Raw genomic sequence first — 23,061 nt, 5'->3', positions numbered from 1 at the left:
GCGGTACACTTGAGCTTAGCACAGTCTCCGTCTTCTCTACCACGAGGGTGCAGTTCAACCATTAGCATCAGGGCCTTTCTGTGCGCAAGTCTCTTTGTGTTCCAAAGTCTCTCATGCAGAGGGCCTGATGCGACAAACACACAATACGTTATTTTCCTCTCGGAATTTCATACGTACTCATTTCTCAGGTGATTCCCTATTCACTTCTGATCCCCCTCAGCCAGGCTCAGATTTATATTAATGCAAAGTTCAATCAGTCTCATTCTGCCAGGCTCGGACCAATTTAACTCACTTTAACACAAAATTACTTTATCCCAAAAGCATTCAATTGATCTCCCTCGTTCGGGCTCGGACCAATCTGCTTGGCAGTATTAACATCGAATTGTGCACATGGTTTTGCTTGACCTGTCGCCGGACCATTTCGATGTACAGTTGTTTGCCACTCTTTCATCTTTCTCAACTCACAGTTGGATACCTTACAGAGACTTTCGAATGAGCACGCACTCGGTGCAGGACCACTCTGTCAAGAGTACTGTATCTTGGCTTCAAAGTGCAATCACTCATCTGTTGTTCAATTTTTACTTGCATGGTTTATCACATGCGTTTCTTACACTGTTTACTTCAGTGCTCACCATACAATGTTGCTGCTTGCAACCTTGGCTTCAACACAGACCAGTTTGGTATCAGTCTCTCCAATTTACCAGCTATGTTGATTTCACAGGCGCTGCTTTGTTGTAGGAGCCAAGGGCAGCACAATGGCGGCAAGTGATGATTCTCACCACCTTGCTTATAAATGCAGGAGGGATCTTGGTACCTCCAATACACAATGCAGGATTCTTCAGCCTGGTTTCCTGGTCTTACGCTTTCTATTCTCAAGGGTTCATGAAAGTAATGGTTCCTCGTCGAAACAATCTTGGAACTGCTGCTTTCTGTAACGCTCACCTGATTCTCGCAGAGGCGCCGGTCTTGACTGGGCGACTACCGTATCTTCAAAGGTGATGTGTAGCACCCGGTTGGCTCTTTGGGCTGGACCTCTGTGCACTGTATGCCTGACGTGTAGAGTAAGATGTCTTAGGTAAGTGAATGCCGAGCTCTCCATCTGCCTCGGGGCAGGGTGCTGTAACCAGTTTCTTCACTGGATAGGTAGCGCAGGCCTCTTGACTTCAGAGGACTGCTGTCCGTCGTTTACTGCACGAACGGTAAGTTTCGAGTCATTCAAATGTCTTTAAAGTCTTTAGTAATGATGTCTCTTGTTTTGCAGGGTTCCGGCGATGGCGGATGACGGGCTGAAGTGAGTTGAAGATGGAGCCTGTGTGATGAATAGAAGCGCCTGGAAGCACGTAAGTAAGCGCTTGTTGCCTGCTTCACTATGCGCTCTAACTGTCTTTTTATTTTGCAGGTACGAGTTCGGAGCGGCTGCAGGGTGCCGGAATACCCACTGGATTAGATGTGGAAAGGAGTAATGGCACGTGAGTATTAAAGTTCCCCAATGTCTTTAAACGCACCTTGTTTTGTCTTTCAGATGCGGGATGCAGCGCCGAAGGCCTCCGGAGCGTGCGAAGAGTTGGTAAACTTTTGTCTTTCAGATGCCGGAATGCAGTGTGAAGACCTCCGGAGCGCACAAAGAGTAGGTAAGCCTTTGCCTTTCAGATGCCGGAATGCTAACCTGTTCTTTCTTGTCTTTATAGGTGTTGCTGAAGACTGGATTCAGGATGGTAAGCCTTTGCCTTTCAGATGCCGGAATGCTAACCTGTTCTTTCTTGTCTTTATAGGTGTTGCTGAAGACTGGATTCAGGATGGTAAGCCTTTTTCCTTAGGCCCAGGACCGGATGCAGAAGACACGATGAGCGTTCTGCTGCAGAGGTTGCAGAATAACGCAAAGCAAGATTCATCCACCGGGTGTGGTTTAAATAGCCTCCTGTAGTGCTTAGGTGTCTCCTTCCACAGCCACGCCTAAGTAAGAAAAGAGTTCCTGGTAAGAAAAGAGTTCCTGCCTTCCAGAAGAGTTCCAGTGTTCTGAATCTAGGGAGTGGCTCCAGCCCCACCCAACAGGAAAAGTAGTTCCAAACAGAAGAGGATCAGAGGCTCAACTGGCAGGCAAGTAAGCAGCATGGTCTGCTGAAGGTAAGTCCACCCAAGCATTATGAGCCCGGCGCTTCCAGCGCTGGGACTGGGCATATTTATGAGCCTGGTGCCACTGGCGCCAGGACTGGGTCCAAAAGGTCCCAATTGGGACTGGTTGGCACTCGGAACCTGGGTTATGGATCTGCTTCCAAGGGAGTTGGGAAAACCCTGACCTTTTGGAAGCAGAGATCATGACACTTCCTCACGTGCTTTGCCTTGCTCAGAGTGTGCTCCACCTTTTATCCGTGTGGGGGGAAGTGTAATGGACGTCAGGTGTGGGATGGTCAGTAATTACCTGATCATTGTATTGGGAAGGTCAGGTATACGGCTCGGGTGTTAGTCCGTCTTCTCTCATAGAGAGCTGTCTGTGAGAAAGTGTTTGTGTTGTGAAGGGGGTTGGGGGTTGAGGTCCTAAATATCATAGCTGGTAGGATGAGGTAACAGTGTTACAGGGAAGGGGTTTCCACGTGTCCCACTCCCCGCAGACCCCTCACTCAGTTGGTCCTCCCGCTCTGGTCCACCCCCAGGAACTAGATCCAAAAGCGATGGCCGTGTCCTAGCCACCCAGATGACAGAATCCCGGCGACTAGCGGGTGTGACACCTTCTGGTTTCTCACACGGGTCAGAAGGACGACGAGGACTCTTGTAAAACATTTGAAATATGGTTTTATTAAAGATAAAGAAAAGTCCTACCTTCCCCTACTTCTATGGGATGTTACCTCCCTAACAAAACTAGTTTAAGGTGCTCGTCAGTGAAATGTCTTAAAAGAATATGCCCACCATCCAATCTAACCCTAACTCCCACTACCAATATTACTAACAACTAAATAGCTGATCCATAAATAGCCTTTTGTGACTTCTTTGATTAGTTCATACAGTTGTCGGAAGACTCAAGACTTCTTTAAGCCTTGGCTTCTTCTCAATATGGAATTCCTTGGCTCTGTATTTATATCTCCTCCCTTGAAAATATTCAGTATCCGCAGAAAATGCTGTATTTTTTTATTCTAATTTTTCAACTTTTTTAGCAAATTAATAGATGAGTGGGGTAAGGGGTTATATAAGGGTAGGGGGAATGTTGGACGGGCTTGGGGGTCCCCCCCAAGTTTCAAGTTGCAAATTTGAACAAAAAATTAAATAAATCTTTTCCTGGACAACCCAAATATTGTTCTTTTGCTTTGCCTTTAGTTTTCTGATAAAGCTTTTTTCTCTCCTTTTCCCAAGGTCAGTTTATTGAACCATTCAGATACAGTTCACTCTCTTTTTCCTTCATATTATATCTTTATTTGAATATATACTTTAGTTTATCTGGTCTTCTTATAACCTCCTTCCCAATGTTCTTTATAACTGGACTGGTCCCAGTATGAATAGTCTCAGAATTATTCTTATTCACTCCTCTTACTTCCACTGGGATTGTATCTTTATCTTGATTGAGAAACAATTTGGCAATGACTCTCCTTCAATTCTCTTATCGCCTCTTTAGTGCGTCTGAGAAGAGTATGAATGATTTGCTGTCTCCCTCCCAGGTCTACCGCTTTCCCTGTTACCTGATGACCTCGGGGAATACATCACTGAGATTTCTCTTCGTTCGGGCCTGGCTCCTGTCTTTGCCTGCCCGCCTTCGTTCGGTTTCTTGTCCTCCATCTCTTTGGTTTGGGCAGCTCTCTGGTATTCCATATACCGAGAGATCACGTTGCTTCATCCACACTGTGGTCTCGGCATTGCTATAAGTACCTGCGGTCCACCACAGTTTCTCTGTGATCATGCAATCACTTGTGGTTGCTCTCGCTCCTCTGCTTATTGGACAAAGTGTGTCCAGCTCTTCGGCTTCCCGGCTGATTCGAACTTTGCAGGTTTCCTGGATTTCACCGTCTCACCCACCCCCTTCTGCTCCGACATAGCCGCGGGCATTCCTCGACTTGTCTCCATCTTGCGCTCTCTCTCTCTCTCTCTTTGTGCAGGTTTTTCTTATTCCTCCTCATCGCAGTGTTTTCCATTTAAAGGGATAGTTACAGTTGCAGTATTGCAATAACACATCCTTGTTCTTTCCTCATATAAACCTTGGTAGAATATGACTGAAGAGGTGATATTGGAGGGAACTTTAGGGGGTTCCTCATAGGAACGGGAGTCCTTGCCCCTGCAGGGGGAGTCTCTTATGTTGAGTAATGCCTAGCAAACCCACCTCCCAAGCCTCACAGGGGGGCCCCCCCATTGGCAAGATAAAAGGCGAATTCGCACTTCGTTTGACAATGCACAACGATGCAGCACAGGCCCCCGGGTATTGGTGAATTGCAGGCCGTGGAGGTCGCTGCTCTGTCAGGGATGGCACAAAATGCAGTTCGTCTAGGGACTTGTTAGGCCCACCAGTCCAAGGGAGGAAGTCATTGTGTTCGGATCTTCTCTGTCGCTTAGAAGTAGAGGTCTGGACTGCAGCGAATAATAAGCAGGCACCGACGGTCGATGGAAATTGCTGGCAGGTTCCTTCTTTGGTCTTCTTCTTCTTCGGAATCATCTTCTGTTCCAGTGGTTGACTGAGTTTCAGCTCCAGGACCTCGGAATTTATCCAGGAACACCGACTCCGCCCACCAATCAAGATCCATGCACCATTCAAACTTTGGGGTGGTTGTCCAATGGGTCACCTCCCCCACTTTCTGTCCTGCCAGTTACTCGGAGAAGCTTTGCAGGCTTCCGCAAAGACAAAGGGACTAGAGAATCCACCCCCACCCAGAAAGGTAGAAGAAGACATCAGAAAGTACAAGTCATCTTGTTTAGGAATTAAAGTACAGCCACCATTTTGGGTAAATTGTGACCCCAGAGTTCTTTACCACAGCTGCGAAGACAGCCTGCGGCAAAAGTACACAAAAAGACATGCAAACAGGTACACTGCCAACAGCCTAAACAGAGGACCGGTCACAGTAATCAAAACATTACTGCAGAAAAGCGATACATGGGATCCCCTCAGCACTCCACATAATGTGGGGTGTGCCTTTCTCGCAAAGAAAATACAGTTAGGATAAAAAGTATCCCCCTGCCTTGGTAAAAGAGTCAATCAAGGAAAATAAAGAAACAAAGTAGAAGCTGTACAGAGAGTGCTGTGTGCTGCTTCAGTAAAATGTAGATCCCAGAAAAGTAAGTTGGAATGAAGCACGACTCAAAAAAAAAAAAAAAAAAAATACAATAATAACAAAAAGAGGTAAAAAGGGTTCCCAAAAGCAGAGTAAAAGAATGAGTGAGTGTGGAAAAAGGTTCCCACTCACTCAGGAGAACTCGACAAATCCAGGGTTGAAAGTGCTGGGGAACTCATAGGAGGAGAGCAATTCACATAAAAACAGAAATCTACTCTAACAGTGTCAGGGATACAGGAGGAGACTGTAGTAATTTTAAGACTTTAACTGGGCTCAGTATGGCATCCAATAAAAATGTTGCCAACTTAAATTTAGTCTGAGAAAAAAAAACGTGGTGAAAATATCTTTGCAGGGACTACAAAATGTAGTAAAAAATGCAGTGCAGATGGAAAGTAGTAAAAAATGCACTGCAGTTCGGGGCGGCAGTACAGTTAATGTGGGTGCAGAGGGCTTGCGATTGCCTGGTTTAGGGTTAGGATAGTGGTTAGGGTAAGTCTACGGGTTAGGGTTAGAATGAAGAGTATGGTTTAGGGTCACAGTGGTTGTGGTGGACTAGTGATGTTGGGGTTAGGGTAGAGGAAGGGTGAGGGTTATGCGAAGACTAGCATTGACAGAGTAAGGATGGCTTACGATAGCTGATAATGGGGTTGAACAGGGATTCGGATAAACCTAGGGGCTAGGGTTGTAGAGTACGGGCTAGGTAAGTGGTAGAGTTTGGGTTAGGGTAATGATAACGTTAGAACAGTAGTTTGGGTTAAGGTAAGGGCTTTTGGATTTGGAGAGGAGTAGTGAATGGTTGGGGAGACTGCTCCTTTTCTTTTTATTTATATGGTGTTTTATATCTCATGACATAGTGCTGTAGTGTAAGGGAAAGTCTACAGGTTAGGGGGAAGAATCAGTTCAGCATATTCTAGTCAATAATCTGCTAATCCTTCAACGTCACTTTAGATGAGGGCTTAAATGTCATTCTTAATTAGATCAATTTGCTGTACACGGTTTTATAAGTGCCTCCATTGTATGTAATACGAGAAATGGTAACATAACTTTGGAGTCATGGTTGGGTTTTTTCGTCCTAGTCTTTTATCAATTTTACAACACTCTTTCAAGACAAGTAGTATTAAAATTCTCAAACCTCCCAAGATATAGCCCTAAGTACTTGTTTAGGATAGGTACTTTCCAGTTAGAAGGCAGATCCCTTCAACAAATACAACTGAAGTGATAGAAGAGCTGCCCAAACCCTTGGATAGGAAATGGTAGGATAGTGGAAGAAAGCGCCACTCACAGTAATCATACTACATCTAGGGTCTCCACCAGAAGATCGTGAGTCAATGGTAGCTCACCTGAGGCTTCCTTGTAGCTCTTCGCAGACAACTCGAAAATGAGCACTGTGTGTATATTTTTGTGTCCGGCGTCCCTGGGCCTCTTCCCCCTACCCCCCTCCCTCTTATCGTCCTGCAAAGCAAACAGTTAAAAGCTGGGTGCACGGTTAGAGGAAGGGCTGCTTCTGGGTTGGAAGGGCTCGGTGCAGTGACCCACCAAGGGGTTAACTATCAATCACAAAAGTAAATGGGAAATTTGCGTTGGCTCTTGTCATCAAGAGGTGCAAATGATGGCCGATTAAAAAGGAAAAGGGGGCGTAAATCTGCATGCCACGTGAAACCAAGACAGGGCAGTGATTGTTTCAGTCTCGCTGTTTTTCTTTAGATTTATTTTGGTTAGCATTACTTTGCATGCAGGTAAACCCTTGCTTTTAATCAGAATGGGGAAAATAAAGCTACAGCTGCAATCGTTTTCACTTATACATAGCTTTATTCGGAATAGAAATCATAAAAGCATCTTCACATAACATAAATCAACCATCCACAATAGCCATTAATTAAAATTCATACCAATAGCACACATTAAAATACATTTAAAATTCATAAGGTTCCCATACGATTAGATCAAAGACATTTAACCCTATACAACCATGCCGCGTGTATATATTTTGCAATAAAATAAATCAGGTTCGCATTTATAATGCTTTTACAAATAGCAACTGCCAATTCTGTCATCCTGATCTCATTTAATCAAAATATTGGCAATAGGTAATACCTCTTCAGCCTATCATACCCTGGGCAGAACAAAAGAAAATGCTTTAATGTTTCCACTGGGTTGCCAGAAACCCTGCACTGCTTTTCCCGCACCGCTGTCAAGCTCAATGTAAACTCCACTACCCGCAAAGTGTTGGTGCGCAGCCGGACAAACAGCATTCGGGCATAGGCTGGCGTTACACAGCCCAGATAAGGTATAAATCCTGCAACTGGTTTTATCACTGTATAGGGGGTGCCACTTTTCAACACAGTACAGGCTCTTTTCATTTTACCCAGAATTACCTCTTGGCAGATGGATTTAACGCTGGCTTTAGCAATCAGGGCTATACCTTCTGGGGTTACTCAGAGGTCCAACAGGCCCAATTCTTCAAAACCCTTTTTAACAAATTTGGGCCAGGCTAACGACCAAGCCCCAGAGATCAAAAACATGCTACTCAGTTACTCCCTATACTTTGTCAATTCAGGAACACTCTAGAGCCTAATCCAATACAGCAGGGTCTTAGTGGCAATTACTTCGTTTATCGGTTTGAGGCCACTTTCCCATCGCAAGCTTGCCATTGGGGCTCCCTTGGGTTGCATAAGTAAACGCTGTAAGAAAATATCTATCTGCTACACACAGCTCGGCTAGGGGTAGTGACCCTTCAATTCTGCCCCGTAGCTTACCGCTGCCCTACCTTGTTCTCAATACAATTTGATAGCCAGGGAGAAGGCACCGCTTACCAGTCTGTTGAAAATGCATTGAATTCCCTCGCTCTAGAGTTGTTGTAGCTTTGACAAAATGGGATGGCTCATGAGAGATCCTCCGAGAATCCTATGCCCAAGTAGTCATAATGGGGCACCTGTAATAACTCGTAATTGTCGACCATCACCTTCCGCTTGATCTTTTTCAGACACTTTCTGCCAAATACCATCACCTTTGTCTTTTCAAGATTTAGTGACATTGAGAGATCCGGACATAGTCCTTTAAACATTTTCAAACAATGTTTTAGTCCCATTGGTGTGGCAGATAGCAATACAGCATCATTGGCATAAAGGAGTGCTGGGAACCTGTACGGCCCCAACTTTGGAGCATCAGTACTGGCGGCCATTAACTCCTCTATTATTGCATTTATATACAAGCAGAACAAAACGGGGACTAGCACACACACCTGCCGCACCCCCGCTTTCAACTACAAAGTACTCAGTGGTCTCCCCATCCAGCCCCCACCTCACAGGAGTGCTACGTTACAATATAAGGATGGCATATTAAACGGAAGTAATTTTGGAATGCCCTGGTCTTTTAATATTGCACAGAGTTTATCATGGGAAACACTATCAAAGGCCGTGCGAAGGTCCACAAAGACCACATAAATCCTAGAGTGCTGTATTGTGATGTATTTAGCCAAGATTGCATTTAATCTGAGGCATTGGTCCACAGTGCTAATACCAGGGTGGAACCCCGCCTGGAGATGGTTCAGAACATTCTTCTCAATAACCCATTCTTGTAAACGTGTGGTAACATTTTTTCAAAACTTTTCCGAGAGCATCCATTAACGAGATATATCTATAATTACCCGGCTTTCTAAAGTACCCCTTTTTAAAAATTAGCACAACAGTCTCACTACGCCAAGAGATTGGAGCATCCCCCGTTTTTACCACATATTCAAACACACATTTTAACAGAGGGGCACAGGCAGTTATTTCTTGGAATAAATCAATTGGGAGGCCATCTGGCCCCAATGCCTTCCCCCTACCCAGTCCAGTAATTTCATCAGTCACCTCGTTCAATGAACATTTCAGGCGTGCTTCTAGTAATTTCATCACTTTCTCTCAGTGCTTCCTGGACACCACAGTCTTTACCATACAGTGCACTAAAATATTTAAACCACTCACTTGGGGGATATGGCTCGTCAACTCAGTACCTATTTTCCCTTTATCCCAGATTGCTGATTTCCAAAAGTTCACCCGATCTCCTTTCTTGCATTAATTTTGCAGATCTTCCCATTTTTTCTCATTAAATTCTTCCCTTTTTTGTGGCAACCAATTTCTTATAAGATTCCCTTAACTTCTTCAAATATGGTTTGTCTAACAGTAGTTTTCCTAAGGTAGGTTAATAGAAGTCCCTTTGCCTCTTGGCAAACGCTATCAAACCATCCCTTATTAGCGAAGGCCTATTTTCTACTTCTCCCTGTTTATTTGGTGAAGAAATGGGACAATATCATTGTACAGGTCTCCAACATTTGTGGGTGTCCCATCACTTAGACATATACCCTCAATGAGTCCTACAATACTTGCATAGATACTTGGTTTAACTACGCATAGATCTAGTGTGGACCATTTCTGATCCTCCCAGGTGTGGGCGCCAGAGGGGCTGGGTAGCCAAGTCGGTGCCGGGTTCGGCGCGTGGTTCGACGACTACAGCTCACCTGAGCCTACCCCGAATTTCAATTGGCCTTGAAAAAGACTTAGGTTGAAACGCGCGTCGTCTGTTTGCACTTTACTATGTCAAATATTTGGCAATCATTGCCGCAATGATGTTTTCTTTGGTGCTGATCAACCAAGAAATAAGAAACACATTTACTGACAAATACCTGACTCGACCATGAATATAAACCATTCGCACAACTGTGACCTTATGGACTAATACAGCCAACCAGCACCCTCACTGATCCACGGATTTGTCATCCCCACAAATCAAAGTAATCTTATGTGTTTTGGTTTAATGTGCCAAGAAATCTCTTGTGTAAATATAAATATATATATTTTATATACATTTATTGTGTGTTTCATTGAGTTACATTACTAACTGGGTTCAGTGTACTTCCCTACAGCTCACATCTTCCTCTTATTATAAGCATGACTGCTCTGCCACTCTACCTAAATTCCATGAGTAGTACAGACTAGTTGGGGACCTGTATATCATTGGGATAGTTTAAGGAAGTCTTACCTCAAGTGGACTAGGAAAACTCCCCTTACAGTAGCCCTACAACATATCAGGTATTTTGGCTTGCCCCATTTATCCTAGTTTTAAATTTTTATTTGTTTTGCAGTTCAAAGACGATTCTCCACCTCTCATTTGGTTTTCCCGGGCTGGGCTGTCTCCCGTGCTGCTCTCCTCATCTGGCCTGCGTCCAGAACGGTTCTCCCCCTCACTGAGTCCTTCGTCCATTTCTATGTTGCTTAGGTGAACACTCCCCCGTGGAGAATAAGAACGTTTCCTCCAGTTCACTGGGCCACTCTTCATGACTCTCTGGGGACACCTCTTCTCAGTACTTTCATTGGAGATAATCTTTATGCCTCGGGCGATTTTCTCTGTTGGTGAAACTGACATGATGTTACAAAAGCTCATGGATGTATCAGTCAGAGGGGGGGGGGGGCGTTACGAAAGGGTACTAGCAGTTTCAGGAAGGTTTGGGTTAGGGTGTTGTGCCACCCATCACCCAGGTGGTCATATTCATCCCCAGTAGGGGAGTCCCTCCACATAAAGTTCTCCCACACTGAACTACCCCTAGAGGAAATATTGATTAGCGGCCTCACCTCCCTAGTTTCATGAGAATGGGCTCACCCCTGGGGAGAAGTGACGACACGTTGTGAATTATCACAGGGCCCCACAGTATCACAGGGATGTCGCACAGAAGCAGCTACAGTGGAAATAGAGATGTTTTGGACTTTCAAGAGCGATTGGCCCAGGCTTTCCATCCTGGCTTTCCTTTGGGATTATTGGTAAAGGTGCCCAAAAGGTCCCCCTATATTAAAAGGTTCAGTTCTGGTCCAGGTTAGAGGTAAAAAATAAGTAAAGAAGCAGGAGAAGACCTCCGGTTCCCACTCAAACACCCCCTTCTCCCATTGGCGCATCACAGAATGCTCTTAAATAACAGAGGATACTAGGGATTAACAGAACAGTCTCTCAAACCACTTCGTATCAGGGGTATTTTAGGAAAGGAGAAATGTTAAGGGCAGGAGGGGAGTCCAACTACAAGATCCCTCCTTGTTTTTCTCAATGCCAAAAACGTCAGTGGCCACTGGCTCTTCAGTTACGAGTTTAGAAAATGTAAAAAAAAAAAAAATGAACCCGAAAAATAAAGACTCTTAGATTCCACTCTGTTTAAAACAGGACTTCCAGTTGTGGAGGCTCAAAAAGGTCAAACATGCATTTAGTATTTTCATTTTTTATGAGCAGCTCTCCTGCAGTTTCTCCATCCACTGCCGATGGCCAGATTGGACGGTCTGCAAATCCAATTGCTGTTACTTGTCTTCTATTTTGTTCTCAGACTTGAAGAGACAGAAGGCAGGGGAATTGCACCCATCTTCTTACTTTAATATTGAATTTAATTTGTTTTCATCAAGGAAGCTATTTAGTTCCACAGTTCAAGCCTAGGAGCCTTTACACTTCTAAATAATTGGACAGACTATCATATAGAGATGGAACGTTGTCATTTCATCTTCCAAAAATGTAACTGAAGCTTTGGCATTCACTTTTATAGGGCTCAGAGAAGAGTGGACCATTCATCCAGTCATCCAGTGGGCACTCCATTTGGATAACAGGCTTCAGTCCCTGATAATGATCAATGGGTGCAGAAAGAAAATACGTCTGGAGTTGCCAAAGGCCATTCCCAATTTCTGATGGTGCATTTATTTATTTGACATTTGATACACGTGTTTTTCCAGGTGCCACAAGACAAGATTTGGGGGTGGGGTTGGGGGGGGGGGGGCGTCAAGGGAATCATAAGAATACAACAACAAAGAAACGGTTATACTGGCCTTGTGACATTCCTACCATGCAAGTGCATGACAAGGTGATAGGTGCAAGGGGGTGGGGGGGGGGGGAACAGGGAGAAGTGCAAGAGTGGGGGTACCCCCACGGGTTGCTGGCAAGTGCTGTTCAGGCCATGGCGGCATGTGCCAGGGGGAAGCGGGCGGTGAGGGAAAACAGTGCAGTGGACAGGAAGACTGGGTTGGGATAGTTTGGGAAAGGATGCCCGAGGGCAAGTGCTGGCAAAGGATGCTGGGAAATAAGATGATGTTCCCTTCAAAGTAACGCAAACTAGCCCTTACTCCCAGCGACAAACTTGCACTTTGAAGTCAGACATCTAGATTACAGACCGATTTACCAGGCTGGGCTAACAGATTTTATAGTTAGAACATATGAAAATGAATAATACATTACAATTCCACAATCCTTAAACTATCCAAGGATACCAAGCGGACATCTTGCTCTTGGGTTGGTAATGGGAAATATAGAACCCGTAGGGCCAAAGACTGTCAAGCTGTTACAAGGCAGCCTCCTTGGACATACAGGTAGAGTTCTTCAGTTAGGCTTTATTAGAAGTTACTTCACAAGATGGTATAGTGAACCACTGGGTCCCATCACCCAGGCTAGATTCTCCCAACTGACTAATCCTAGGACCTTCACTTAGCATTCACACCTAAACATTCCATGACAGCAAACTAACATTCTCTCAGCTCATCATACACATGCATACGTTGCAAGCACTTCACAACACATCTCCCTTTCTACAAAACACACCACATACACTCTCACTAAACCATAAAAGGATAGACATGGGGAACACACTGACGAGGCATTATTTTAAGGAGAGATGCAACTCGCAAAAATGGTTGCAGAGCGTCCCCTCTAACATACCCCAAACCCGTACACGGAGAGCGTCCTCCCCCTCTACATTTGCTGTCTTCCATACAGCACTCTTCAAACAATTAGGGATGTGTCCGCATCCCTATTTCGGTACGGATATACTTCTCTCACTCTTGCTTCTCTAACAGACGGCACGACCATCCAAAGCTTAGCAAGACACACTACACACCCATTTAGAAGGCGCGACCTTCTAACCTAGTGGAACACCACACTCATACTCTAGAAAGGCGCAACCCTCAATACTCGTGGGACACTGTATCCCATTCTCCATCCTCGTCGCCAGTGAAACAAAGCAGCCTTGTTGGACACGCAGGTATGGTCCTTCAGTTAGGCTTTATCATAAGTTACTTCAAGATGTTATAGAATGAACCACTAGTTCCCATCACCCAGGCTGACTTCTCCCAACTGACTAGCTAGAACCCTGACACAACATTCACACCCACACATTCCACTGCAGCACCCAACATTCTCTCAGCTCATCCTGCACATACATACATTGCCAGCACTTCACTACACAAGCAATGGCTTCTGTCCAACGACCTGCTTAAAGAGGGACAGCTGCATCACAAAAGCTCCATCAACAGTCACGCCTAAGGTCACAGGAGCATGCGAAAAATAAAAGTGGCATTTATGGCCAACCAATGGCCTGGCACACTTGCTCATTGAGAACTGTGCTGCAGACAAGCCACTGATGCTGCCAGCTACATGCCTATCTATTTCACACTTTTTAAAATTGCGCAGATGCAATTTATGGTTTAGTCAAGTCTGAGAAAAGCCAATTGTGAACAAAGATCACTTTTCGGTGGATGCAGATACGGGATGCAATTACCCAATCAATAACAAGAATGCAGTGGACAATCAAAATCATTTGCTAAGAAGAACAGGAAGAGAATTAAACGCATGATACAGATGCATTAGGTCTAGAGACTCCTTCAGCCAGATCGCAACTTGGGGCGAGAGGGAGGTTATTGGTAAAAAAAAATTATAATCATTAAAAATATATATTACCTTACCAATGCCACATCTTGTCAGCATTTCTGCAGTCACGCTGCCAACTCCACCAACACCCACTACTGCCACTGTGAAGGTACGGATTTTCTGTTTTCAGGAACCAACACAGCAAAACGTTAAAGTATGCTCCATGCCATCTGGCAAGTTTTATACTGTATTCCAAGCCTATAACATACCTCATAATCGTTCACAATTCCCATTCGTTTCAATGCCATCAATCGGCTAAAAGGAAAACAGCATAAAAAGGTGAATAAAAATGGGATTATTCAGAAAAGGCCAATACAAGTAATGATGCCATGAGCAAAAATAGCAGTCGATAATATACCAGTCAAATGGCTCAGGGATCTCATTTTACTGTTGCGGGTAGGTTGCCTATGCTTTACAAGCTGATACAATGAGCATTAACGAGTAGGGAAAAGAAACGTCTGTTATTTACATTGAGATAGTAAGCACTTTATAACATGTACAAGCATCAAGTCACATCATTTCAGAAATGTGCGACTAGAATACTATGATTTGATCCGAAAAGTAGCCTAGACCTAGTTATTGACGGCATTGCAGCATGATCTAGAGCATTAAACATCAGTATTAGAAAGTAGATGCATACATTCCCTTCTAGGGTCTATTGGCACAGTCACATTGTCGATCTTGTCCAGTAATTTGTAAGAGAATACATATGAGGTGTGGATCTGTGTCGGGGGAGGATTCTCGTGGCCCTTAGTTTGGGATGGACAGAGCGATCCTAAACATACCCAAGAAGTGCCTTGGCCTGCCAGCGGCAGCAATGGTCGAGCAGACATGGTCACCTTTTTATGAGGGTAGTAGGATAGGCCATAACAAAAGGGCAACACTGTCACTTAAGGAATGCCCACTCGGAGGTTATTAAGAAAACAATCTCTCCATCTTGGAAATGGTAAGTAAAATGACTTGGTGCAGATTATATGTGACTCATTTTAGGTCTTGACACTACTTGTTTAACCGTGTAATCCGTGTCATCCAGGACCTTTGTGAACAAGGTTTGACAGTCTGCACCCCAGGTATGGGTGCCAACTTCACCAATCTATCAGTGGAGCCCAGGCAGCGACTTGCAATCTCTGAATTGGAAGTGAGTGATGAGAGATTCGATGCATTAAAGCACACAGGGCATGCACCCGAGCCAAACAGATTTGCATGAAGGCAAGCTTTATTCACAGATGCAAGCCCATGTTCGAAGCTGCCTTTTGATGCCTCATCCCGTGGTTCTGTCCCGTGTTAACGCGTGTTGCCTCGCTTGAGACCATTGCCTCGAGTTGTGTGCCATTACCACCAGGAAAATCCCTCAGAACGCAGCATTATTGCTTAAATAGAATACGTTCTATCCGTGAATCAAAGTGTATTCTCTTTCCAGGGTAGTTACCGTGAAACTGCAAAATTGCACCCTTAACTGCCACTCCATGCCAAAATCATAAAACCATTGCAGTATAAACAAATGCAGGTTTTAGTAACTTGGATTATCTCATGTAGAGGTTAATTGTCTAAATCGCACTAGCCTCGATTTAGCGGTTGCAAAACGGTTTATTGCTGCAGAGTAAAACGAGAGCCTATAGCTTGATTTTCTAACACTCCTCAAACCTCAACAACAGTAACTGTAAACATCATCTTCACAGCAGTCCACACATTTTGAAACATGTCTTTGTATAGAGTGTACATTCCAACAAATAAACGTTTACATGCCATCATTTTTGGTTTTGCCAATGCTACACTATCGCAGGGTTCGAAATTGTGGGGAGCTGGGAGCTATTTACCTCTTGTAGCCCACAGGAGCCTGGTTACCTTGACACCAACAACTACCAGGAGCAATTTGTGGCTCCCCAGGCCAACTGATGACGAACACCTATGTGAAATTGGGACAATTTTTAAATAAGCAATAGGACACATCTATATGACAGCATAAGGTTCAGAACGCTATGTTCTAGCTCCAGCTCACTAGTTAATGCTGAATACCCAGAAGCTGCTCGTCCAATCTTAATTTCGATCCCTGTATCGTCTAGTAAACCACGAGTGAGGCTTTTTTTTAATACTGTACACTGCAAACAGAATCACTCCCGGGGCGTCCCTATTCTATCAAATAAAGCACAGTGAGATTAAATGATTGCTCAGGATAACATACTTGGATTAAGCGGTGAAGCTGGAACGTTTCCCCTCCCCATCTGCACTTCAGGCATTTGATCACATAACCAACCTCCTCTAGTTGGTACCGATATGTGTTAACGTTTGTGCTCCCAGGACTTAAATAATATTTGTTAGGAAGGACTTTAAAAGTACACTATTCAGATAATAAATCAACCTGACAAAATATAAATCATTATAGAAATATGTTAAGCAGAGTACGATTGTAACATTATTTTCTATACTCTTAACTGAAAAAGAGCAACTGTGCATGAAAACCTGGTACAGTCAGGGCTTGTGGCTGGAGCAAGACAGGCATAGATGTATTTACAAGTCCGACTAGGCCCCAGCCTAGGGCGGAAGATTGCCAGATGAGCAGTATTTTATGGCAGTTTATTTTTAATTTACTTGCGGTCATGTTTTAAATATATAGCCAATTTTGATTCTCTGATTCTGGGCACTGCAAGTGTTTTTGAGCTGTTAGCAGTCATTCCACTCTGCCAGCTGAAGTCCTAGCTTGTATATATGCTTGATATTTGCAAAAACTTAGGATGAAGAAAAACACCTACCAAACCCAGCTTGCTTTAGTTATTTAGGGATTGCAAAGGTGTCCCGTGAAGATATCCATTCAGGCATCTTTACAGAAGCTGCACAGTGCTAAGCAGGCAAATGGCAACTCTGATGGATTTATCGTGCGTCTTTGATGACATTCTGCTGCACATTCAGTACTACCAGGAGAACCAACTGCAAAGTATGTCACACAATGCATAAATGTGATGCTTATAAGTAATCTGCGCAATTATATATTGTTTTTGCAAGAAAAGATAATACACAAAGTAGAACATTAGGACCCCCGTTACAAGACAACCTCTTCAAAAAATGACATTTGTTCAACTCCCCAACCCCACCCCATCCCCTCTCCCTCAACCCTCTCCAAATGCCCTCCCAGTTCACATTAGCAAAGAAACGGCTCACACATGTCCACCTGAGCTTCGATACACTTCTTGGACAGGTGTCAATTCCAGTCTGTGCATAATGATCTAGTTATTGAGGTCGTGACTCCCCTCGCCACCGTGAAACAGGATGGTTGTTCCTTCAATTTATCTGTTGTATTTATCATGGAAGTCGGACCATTCCATTTCCTCCGACCCAGGGTCAACATGTAGTGCTGCCATTTAGCGTTCCATCAGATATACGTTAGGGCCATGTTGATCCATTCTTTCTTACGAAGAGGGAGCTCTCTCTTCTATCGTGCAGCCCGACAAGCCCTCCCCGCTAACAGCAGGCCATGTACCATTTTCCGCAACCTTATGTATTCCCCCTCCTGCTCTTGTAGACCAAACCGTATCAACATCAGTTTCTTCACCCTCGGGATCCCATCCAGGTCCCTAATACAACAAAGGTCTGGACCACATCACATGCCCACCACTATGCCAGTAGTCGGCCCTTGATCCACACTCCCGCCAACACATGGGGCTCACAGTTTGGAACATTCTGGAAAGCCTCACCGAGTCATATGGCCAACGGTGGAGCGATTTGATGCCATGTACTTTATATTGGCATGAGATTGATGGGAGGCTCCCCCGCATATCCTTTGCCATGTCTGAGGTGGAATTTCCATCTCAAGATCTCCCTCCCACCGCTGTCTCAACCCATCTGTGGGTCCCCTTCTCGTGTCCACCATGGCCCTGTATAATGTGCCGATCAGCCCTTTGGAATCAGTAGCGGTGTCTAGAATCTTCTAGAAGGGTGCGAGTTCCCTCTGGATTTTCTCCTCTACAAACCTCCCTCGTCAACACTCCCTTCAATTGTAGGTACGAGAAGACAGAGCGTTTACATACCGAGCATCCGTTTCAGCTTAGGTATCGTGATGAACCTACCGTCCCCTCCACAATTGACCGACCCTTTCGAGACCCGCCTCATACCAGCCCTGAAACCTCTCCAGATGTGGAATGGCATCCCTGATCCCCGGCAACCACAAATGACCCAGTAGTGATGGCCAAGTTGATGCCCCCCAGCCTGGCTCCTTGTTGCCAGATGCTCCAAATGGTACCCAGGATGGGGCGGCTCCTTATCCTCTGTAGGAGCTTCGACCTGGTAACCCACAACCACTCCCCAACCGTGGCCTGCCGTAAGTGGTAGTTGTCAAGACCCTACGCTGGGTAACTTTATAGTATAATTTTATGGCCGGGAGACACACACCTCCCCAGTCCTTGGAAAGACTTAATGCAACTATGGAGATCCTTGATTTCGTCCCCTGCCAGAGAAATCGTGTGCGAGTGCCCTTTGTTCTTTTAAAGTAGGGGTTTAATATCTGTATTGGAAGCATCGGGAAAAGGTACAAGAGCGTGGGGAGAATTACCATTTTAATCGTGTTCAGCCTGCCAATGAGACAGTAAGATTACTCCTTTTTGCTAGGTCTGCCTCCAGACCAGTCATCACAGGGGGGGACATTTGCCTCATATAGATGCTTCAGTTCTCTAGTGACAGAAATGCCCAGGTACCTCAGTGTCCCCATACTGACCCTCATGCCAAGGGGTAAGAAACGGTCCGCGTCACCGTCCCTGTATCTGTCCAAGGGGAAAAGAACCGACTTGCCCGTATTTATTTTGAAACCTGCCATGCGGCCATATTCTTCATTCACTGTACTGCAGCCGGCACGGAAGTCAGTGGAAGTACCACATGCGCGTAAAGTCCCAATTTATAAGGCTTCCCCCCCTACGACCAACCCCTCTACTTACGGGTCCCTTCTCAGTCTCTGGACCAGGGGTTCTAACAAAAGCACAAAAAGAAGAGCGTGGCAAGGTTGCTCGCTTTGCTTTGTCCCCCTCCCAAGTTAAACCACCTCACGTATCCCACATTAACTGCCACACAGGCCCTATGGGAGGAGTACATCGCAATGATTCCACTCAGAAGTCTGTTGCCCACCCTCATCTTTGTAAGGACCGTCTCTAGGAAGTCCCATTCCACCCTGTCGGAGGCCTTCTCAGCGTCCACAGAGAGGAGAGTGAGATCACCCTGCATGCCCTACACTTCGTTAATTAGGTGACGTGTCTTTCTCATAGTGTCCGACCCCTTTGTCCCCGGGATAAACCCCACTTGGTCACAGTGGACAAGTTTCGGTAAGTGGACCTCTGACCTGGCCAACAGGACCCTAGCATAAATCTTGGCGTATACGTTTACAAGTGAAATTGGGTGATATGAGCTGCAGGACCCGGGGTCTCTACCCTCCTTAGGTATCACGTGATGAGGGCATGGTTGAAGGAATCCGGCGTTTCCCAATTTCCATAATGTCGTTAAAAAGTAGTATCAGAACAGGGAGTAGGGCTGACCAAGGTTTTATAGAAGCCTGGGGAGAAACGGTCGTCTCCCAGTGCTTTCCCCAGTCAGAGGCATCCTATGGCGTTTATTTCCTCCTCAGTAATTGGGACATCCATGGCCCCAGAATCGTCCCTGGGCAGGGATGGCAGAGCAGCCCCCTTGAGATACCCCTCAACCACTCCTTCGACTGTGCCCCCTTCACTTCTGTATAGGTTCTCGCAGAACAAGGCCAATGCCTCCCGGATCCCGGCCACTGTGCCCTCCATATCCCTTTCTCTTCCCCCGACCTTGGAGACCCATCTCTCTGCCCTGTGTCCCCATAAGCTAGCGGCCAGGAGGGCATCCGCCTCATCACCTTTCTAGTAGAATTTCTGTTCCAGAAACTGCAGGTTGAAGATCATTTTCCCCTCCTTAAGCAATTTCAGCTCCTCTCTCAGGCTCCTCGCCTGCAGAATTTGTTCCTCTCCATTATGTGAGAGAGGACTGAGCGAGCCTCTCCAGGTCACCTATTTTGTCCCCGAGCCCTTTCTCTACAAGAGTACATTCCCTCTTTTTGCGGGCCCCCTCCCTAATCAACAACCTCCGTCAGGTGGCCTCCCATGTGTCCCATACTGTCTTCTTCCTCACATCCCCTGTGTCGTTGATTACAAAGAATTCTTTGATGTCATTCTCGAGTTCTTCTTTAAAGACCGGGTCTTTACACAGCGACTCATTACAACTCCATTTGGAGTTTCTAGCACACAGACCTTCCCAATCAATCTCTACTGACACCATATCATGGTCTGACCATGAAACCCGGGTGAATCTCTGAATCCCCTGCCACCTCCCATAGGTCCCTACATATGTACAGGTAGTCTATTCTTGTGAGAGTGCCGTGTGGGGTGGAGTAGAAAGGGAAACCCCTCTCCTGTGGGTTGAAGTATCTCCAAATGTCCCTCAACCCATTTAACCCCATAGCCGTTCCCAGCTCACTGCCTCCTTGTTGTGGAGGTTCCCATTCCCCTTCTTGCCTGTCCAAATTCACATCCATAAACATTTTTAAAAAAAAATAAAAATACAAAAAAAAGAGAAATCACCTCCTGGGATAAGATGCCCCAGACCCTGGCCCTACCCCTTTTATCTTTGCAGGAATCTTTTCTGATCCTGGTTTGGAGCATATATCGTTGCGAAGGTGAACCGTATTTCCTTGATCAGGCCCGAGATTAACACAGCCCTTCCTTCTGCATCAGACCATACTGTCCAGACCAGAATACAAACTCCTGCCTTTCTGGATATTCCTAACCCCCAATATTACCTTACAATTAGGCCACAAGGAATCCTCTGCTCATCCACTCTTTGGTATCTAATTTCCTGGATGAATAATAGGTCAATCCCTGCCCTTCTAAATTCCCTTCCACCCAAGGACTTCTTGGTAGCAGCATTGAGCCCCTTCACGTTTAGTGTTCATACACGCAGACCGTTACCCATCCTGTCTCAACCTCCTTCAGCCATGTCCAATCCCAGCACCCGTAGTTAATCTCTGTACATCAGTGGACTCCCATGAAATAAAGAGCCCATGTGAACAGTACATGAGACAACATGTGTAATCTGAAACCCCTCTCCACATCCCCCACCCCGTGGCGCTCGGCCCCTCCCAGTTACCATCACTATGTGAGTCTGAACCATCAAACAAGACCGAACCCCAGGCCTCCCTCTAGACACCTCGAACTTGGGTGCCCACACCCTAGCCCACAAACGTAAACAAACAATGCAACCCTGACATCTTAAGCCCCCTGAATCAACTTCAAAGCCCATTTACAGCCCTCATAGTGTTAAACTGTGGCCACACCTCCGGTGATCTCAATCAGATCAGAACATAGGTAAAGTTTCATTAGACCATCTTCATGCCACTTCTGGGGTTGTGCTCAGGATGCATGGGGGCGGGAATGGTAGAGGACGAGGGTGTGTTCAACTTCATGAATTTCCTCGATCCCAGTATTCTTTCCTCTTTGGACCCTGAATACGCCATCAGTCTCCACTTGAGGACCCAGGGCCAGGTCACCCTCAGCGAGTAGTTCCCTTGTAGCTTTATTTATTTATTCCTCTGTCATGAGCCTGTGCCTCTACCCCTCGAGCTCGAAGGAAATTGAAAACGCGAATCCCCATCTGTACCACATGGATTTCCCATTCAACCACTTTGTCAAGGAGGACAGGTCCTGAAAGATGGAAATTCTCGCCGAGCCCAGTTGCACCGTCCCCCTGGCCTTCTCCTTTTCCAGGATCTTGAGCCTATCTGGGTAATTGTGAAAGTGAGCCAGAACGCTCGGGGCTCCTGATGGACCCCCAGCCCTATGGACCCTTTTGATTTTTGTTTCATCGATTGAGTCATCTTCAAAGAAGAGTTTCGTAATCTTGCGTTTCATTTTCCTGAGGTCTCTTTCCATCTCCATTTCCTTTTCCGGGACCCAAAGAACCAGAGGTTATTTCCCCTGTCCCGATCCTCAAAATCATCAATTTTTAACACCTTTTATTAATTGTTGCAAAAGTCATTTTTATGTTGGGATGCACTGGTCCACTTTAAAAAGCACAGGTCACTTTCTGATGTTTTTATGCTATACATATTTTTATGATATAGTGAATAAAACAGAACTGTTGAGTAATTGAAGGTTGAATTTTCCTTGGCAATAAAGGAGACTCTGGTGAGGTGGAATATTAATGAGGGTGCCAATACGTTAGGAAAACCCATCGACTGTTCCCCATAGACATATAGAGGTGGTTAGCTTTAGATTGTTTGCATTAATATTATAGACCAGTCTAGGTGCTTATCAGAGTGACAGTAGGCAATTTGTGAGAGAAACGAGATATTAGCATTGAAACCAAAATTCCTCATTCCAAACTTCTCACTCGTGTCCAGTTGGCAGTAGCTTATGTTCTTATCACTTCCTCTAAAAGATTGCTTTCGGACTTAACCGAAAGTAGACAATAAGCCGTAATAATTACCGCTAGTGCACTGTAGAACACACAGCCTTCGCCACATCTTGGGCAGCAGAGATGTGAAAAACGCTCTTTCAACTAACATAAAATAGAAGATGAACAGCTTGCATTAACAGAGAGGAAGCAATAACTATGTAATCCCTGCAACCTTAGAGACGTCCTTACAATGTTATGGGGACAAAATGAGGGTGAGGAGGTGTAGCTTGGACAACACGGACAGAATCTGTTGAAGGGGCAGAATCTGGTGATGATGCAGAATCTGGCAGAGGTGGAGTAAAATTGGGGCAAAAGATTTTAAAGCTAGTAATAAACACATAGCACTGCCAGCGTTTACACCCAGCATAATTATTTCAGTCACAATTTTCAAAACATATGCAGAACTAGAGCTCTTAAATCCTCTACAGTAAGCCCCGTCTTCTTTAGTGCATGCTGTTTTGCATTCCTGAATATTTGTACTTTACCTAATTATACAGTTGTTCCTACTAAGATGCAAGTCTGAAAGCAAGGACTGACCACACAAGAGACAACCACCCAAGTATTTTAGTCAATGTTTCAAATTGCCATGCATCTCGTTTTGCAGGATGTAAAAAGAAAAAAAGTGCCATCCCTCAAAAATGGGGAGCATGTTTTTCTTTCA

General features: G+C 45.2%; 1 protein-coding gene across 2 annotated transcripts in view; it reads right to left on the bottom strand.

The window, feature by feature from the left end:
* Nucleotides 1-23,061, bottom strand: part of UBA5 (ubiquitin like modifier activating enzyme 5) — a 131,483-nt gene that overhangs the window by 100,406 nt on the left and 8,016 nt on the right. For both annotated transcript variants that reach the window (XM_069648693.1, XM_069648694.1), the window contains exons 2-3: nucleotides 14,159-14,204; nucleotides 13,980-14,069 (exon numbers count right to left, since the gene is read on the bottom strand). In XM_069648693.1, the coding sequence (XP_069504794.1) occupies nucleotides 13,980-14,069; nucleotides 14,159-14,204 (136 nt within the window). The remainder of the gene's footprint in view (nucleotides 1-13,979; nucleotides 14,070-14,158; nucleotides 14,205-23,061) is intronic.

The sequence above is a fragment of the Ambystoma mexicanum genome, chromosome 2q, assembly GCF_040938575.1.
Source record: "Ambystoma mexicanum isolate Mex_15411 chromosome 2q, UKY_AmexF1_1, whole genome shotgun sequence".
NCBI lineage: Eukaryota > Metazoa > Chordata > Amphibia > Caudata > Ambystomatidae > Ambystoma > Ambystoma mexicanum.
This window is presented reverse-complemented; position numbering and strand designations above follow the sequence as displayed.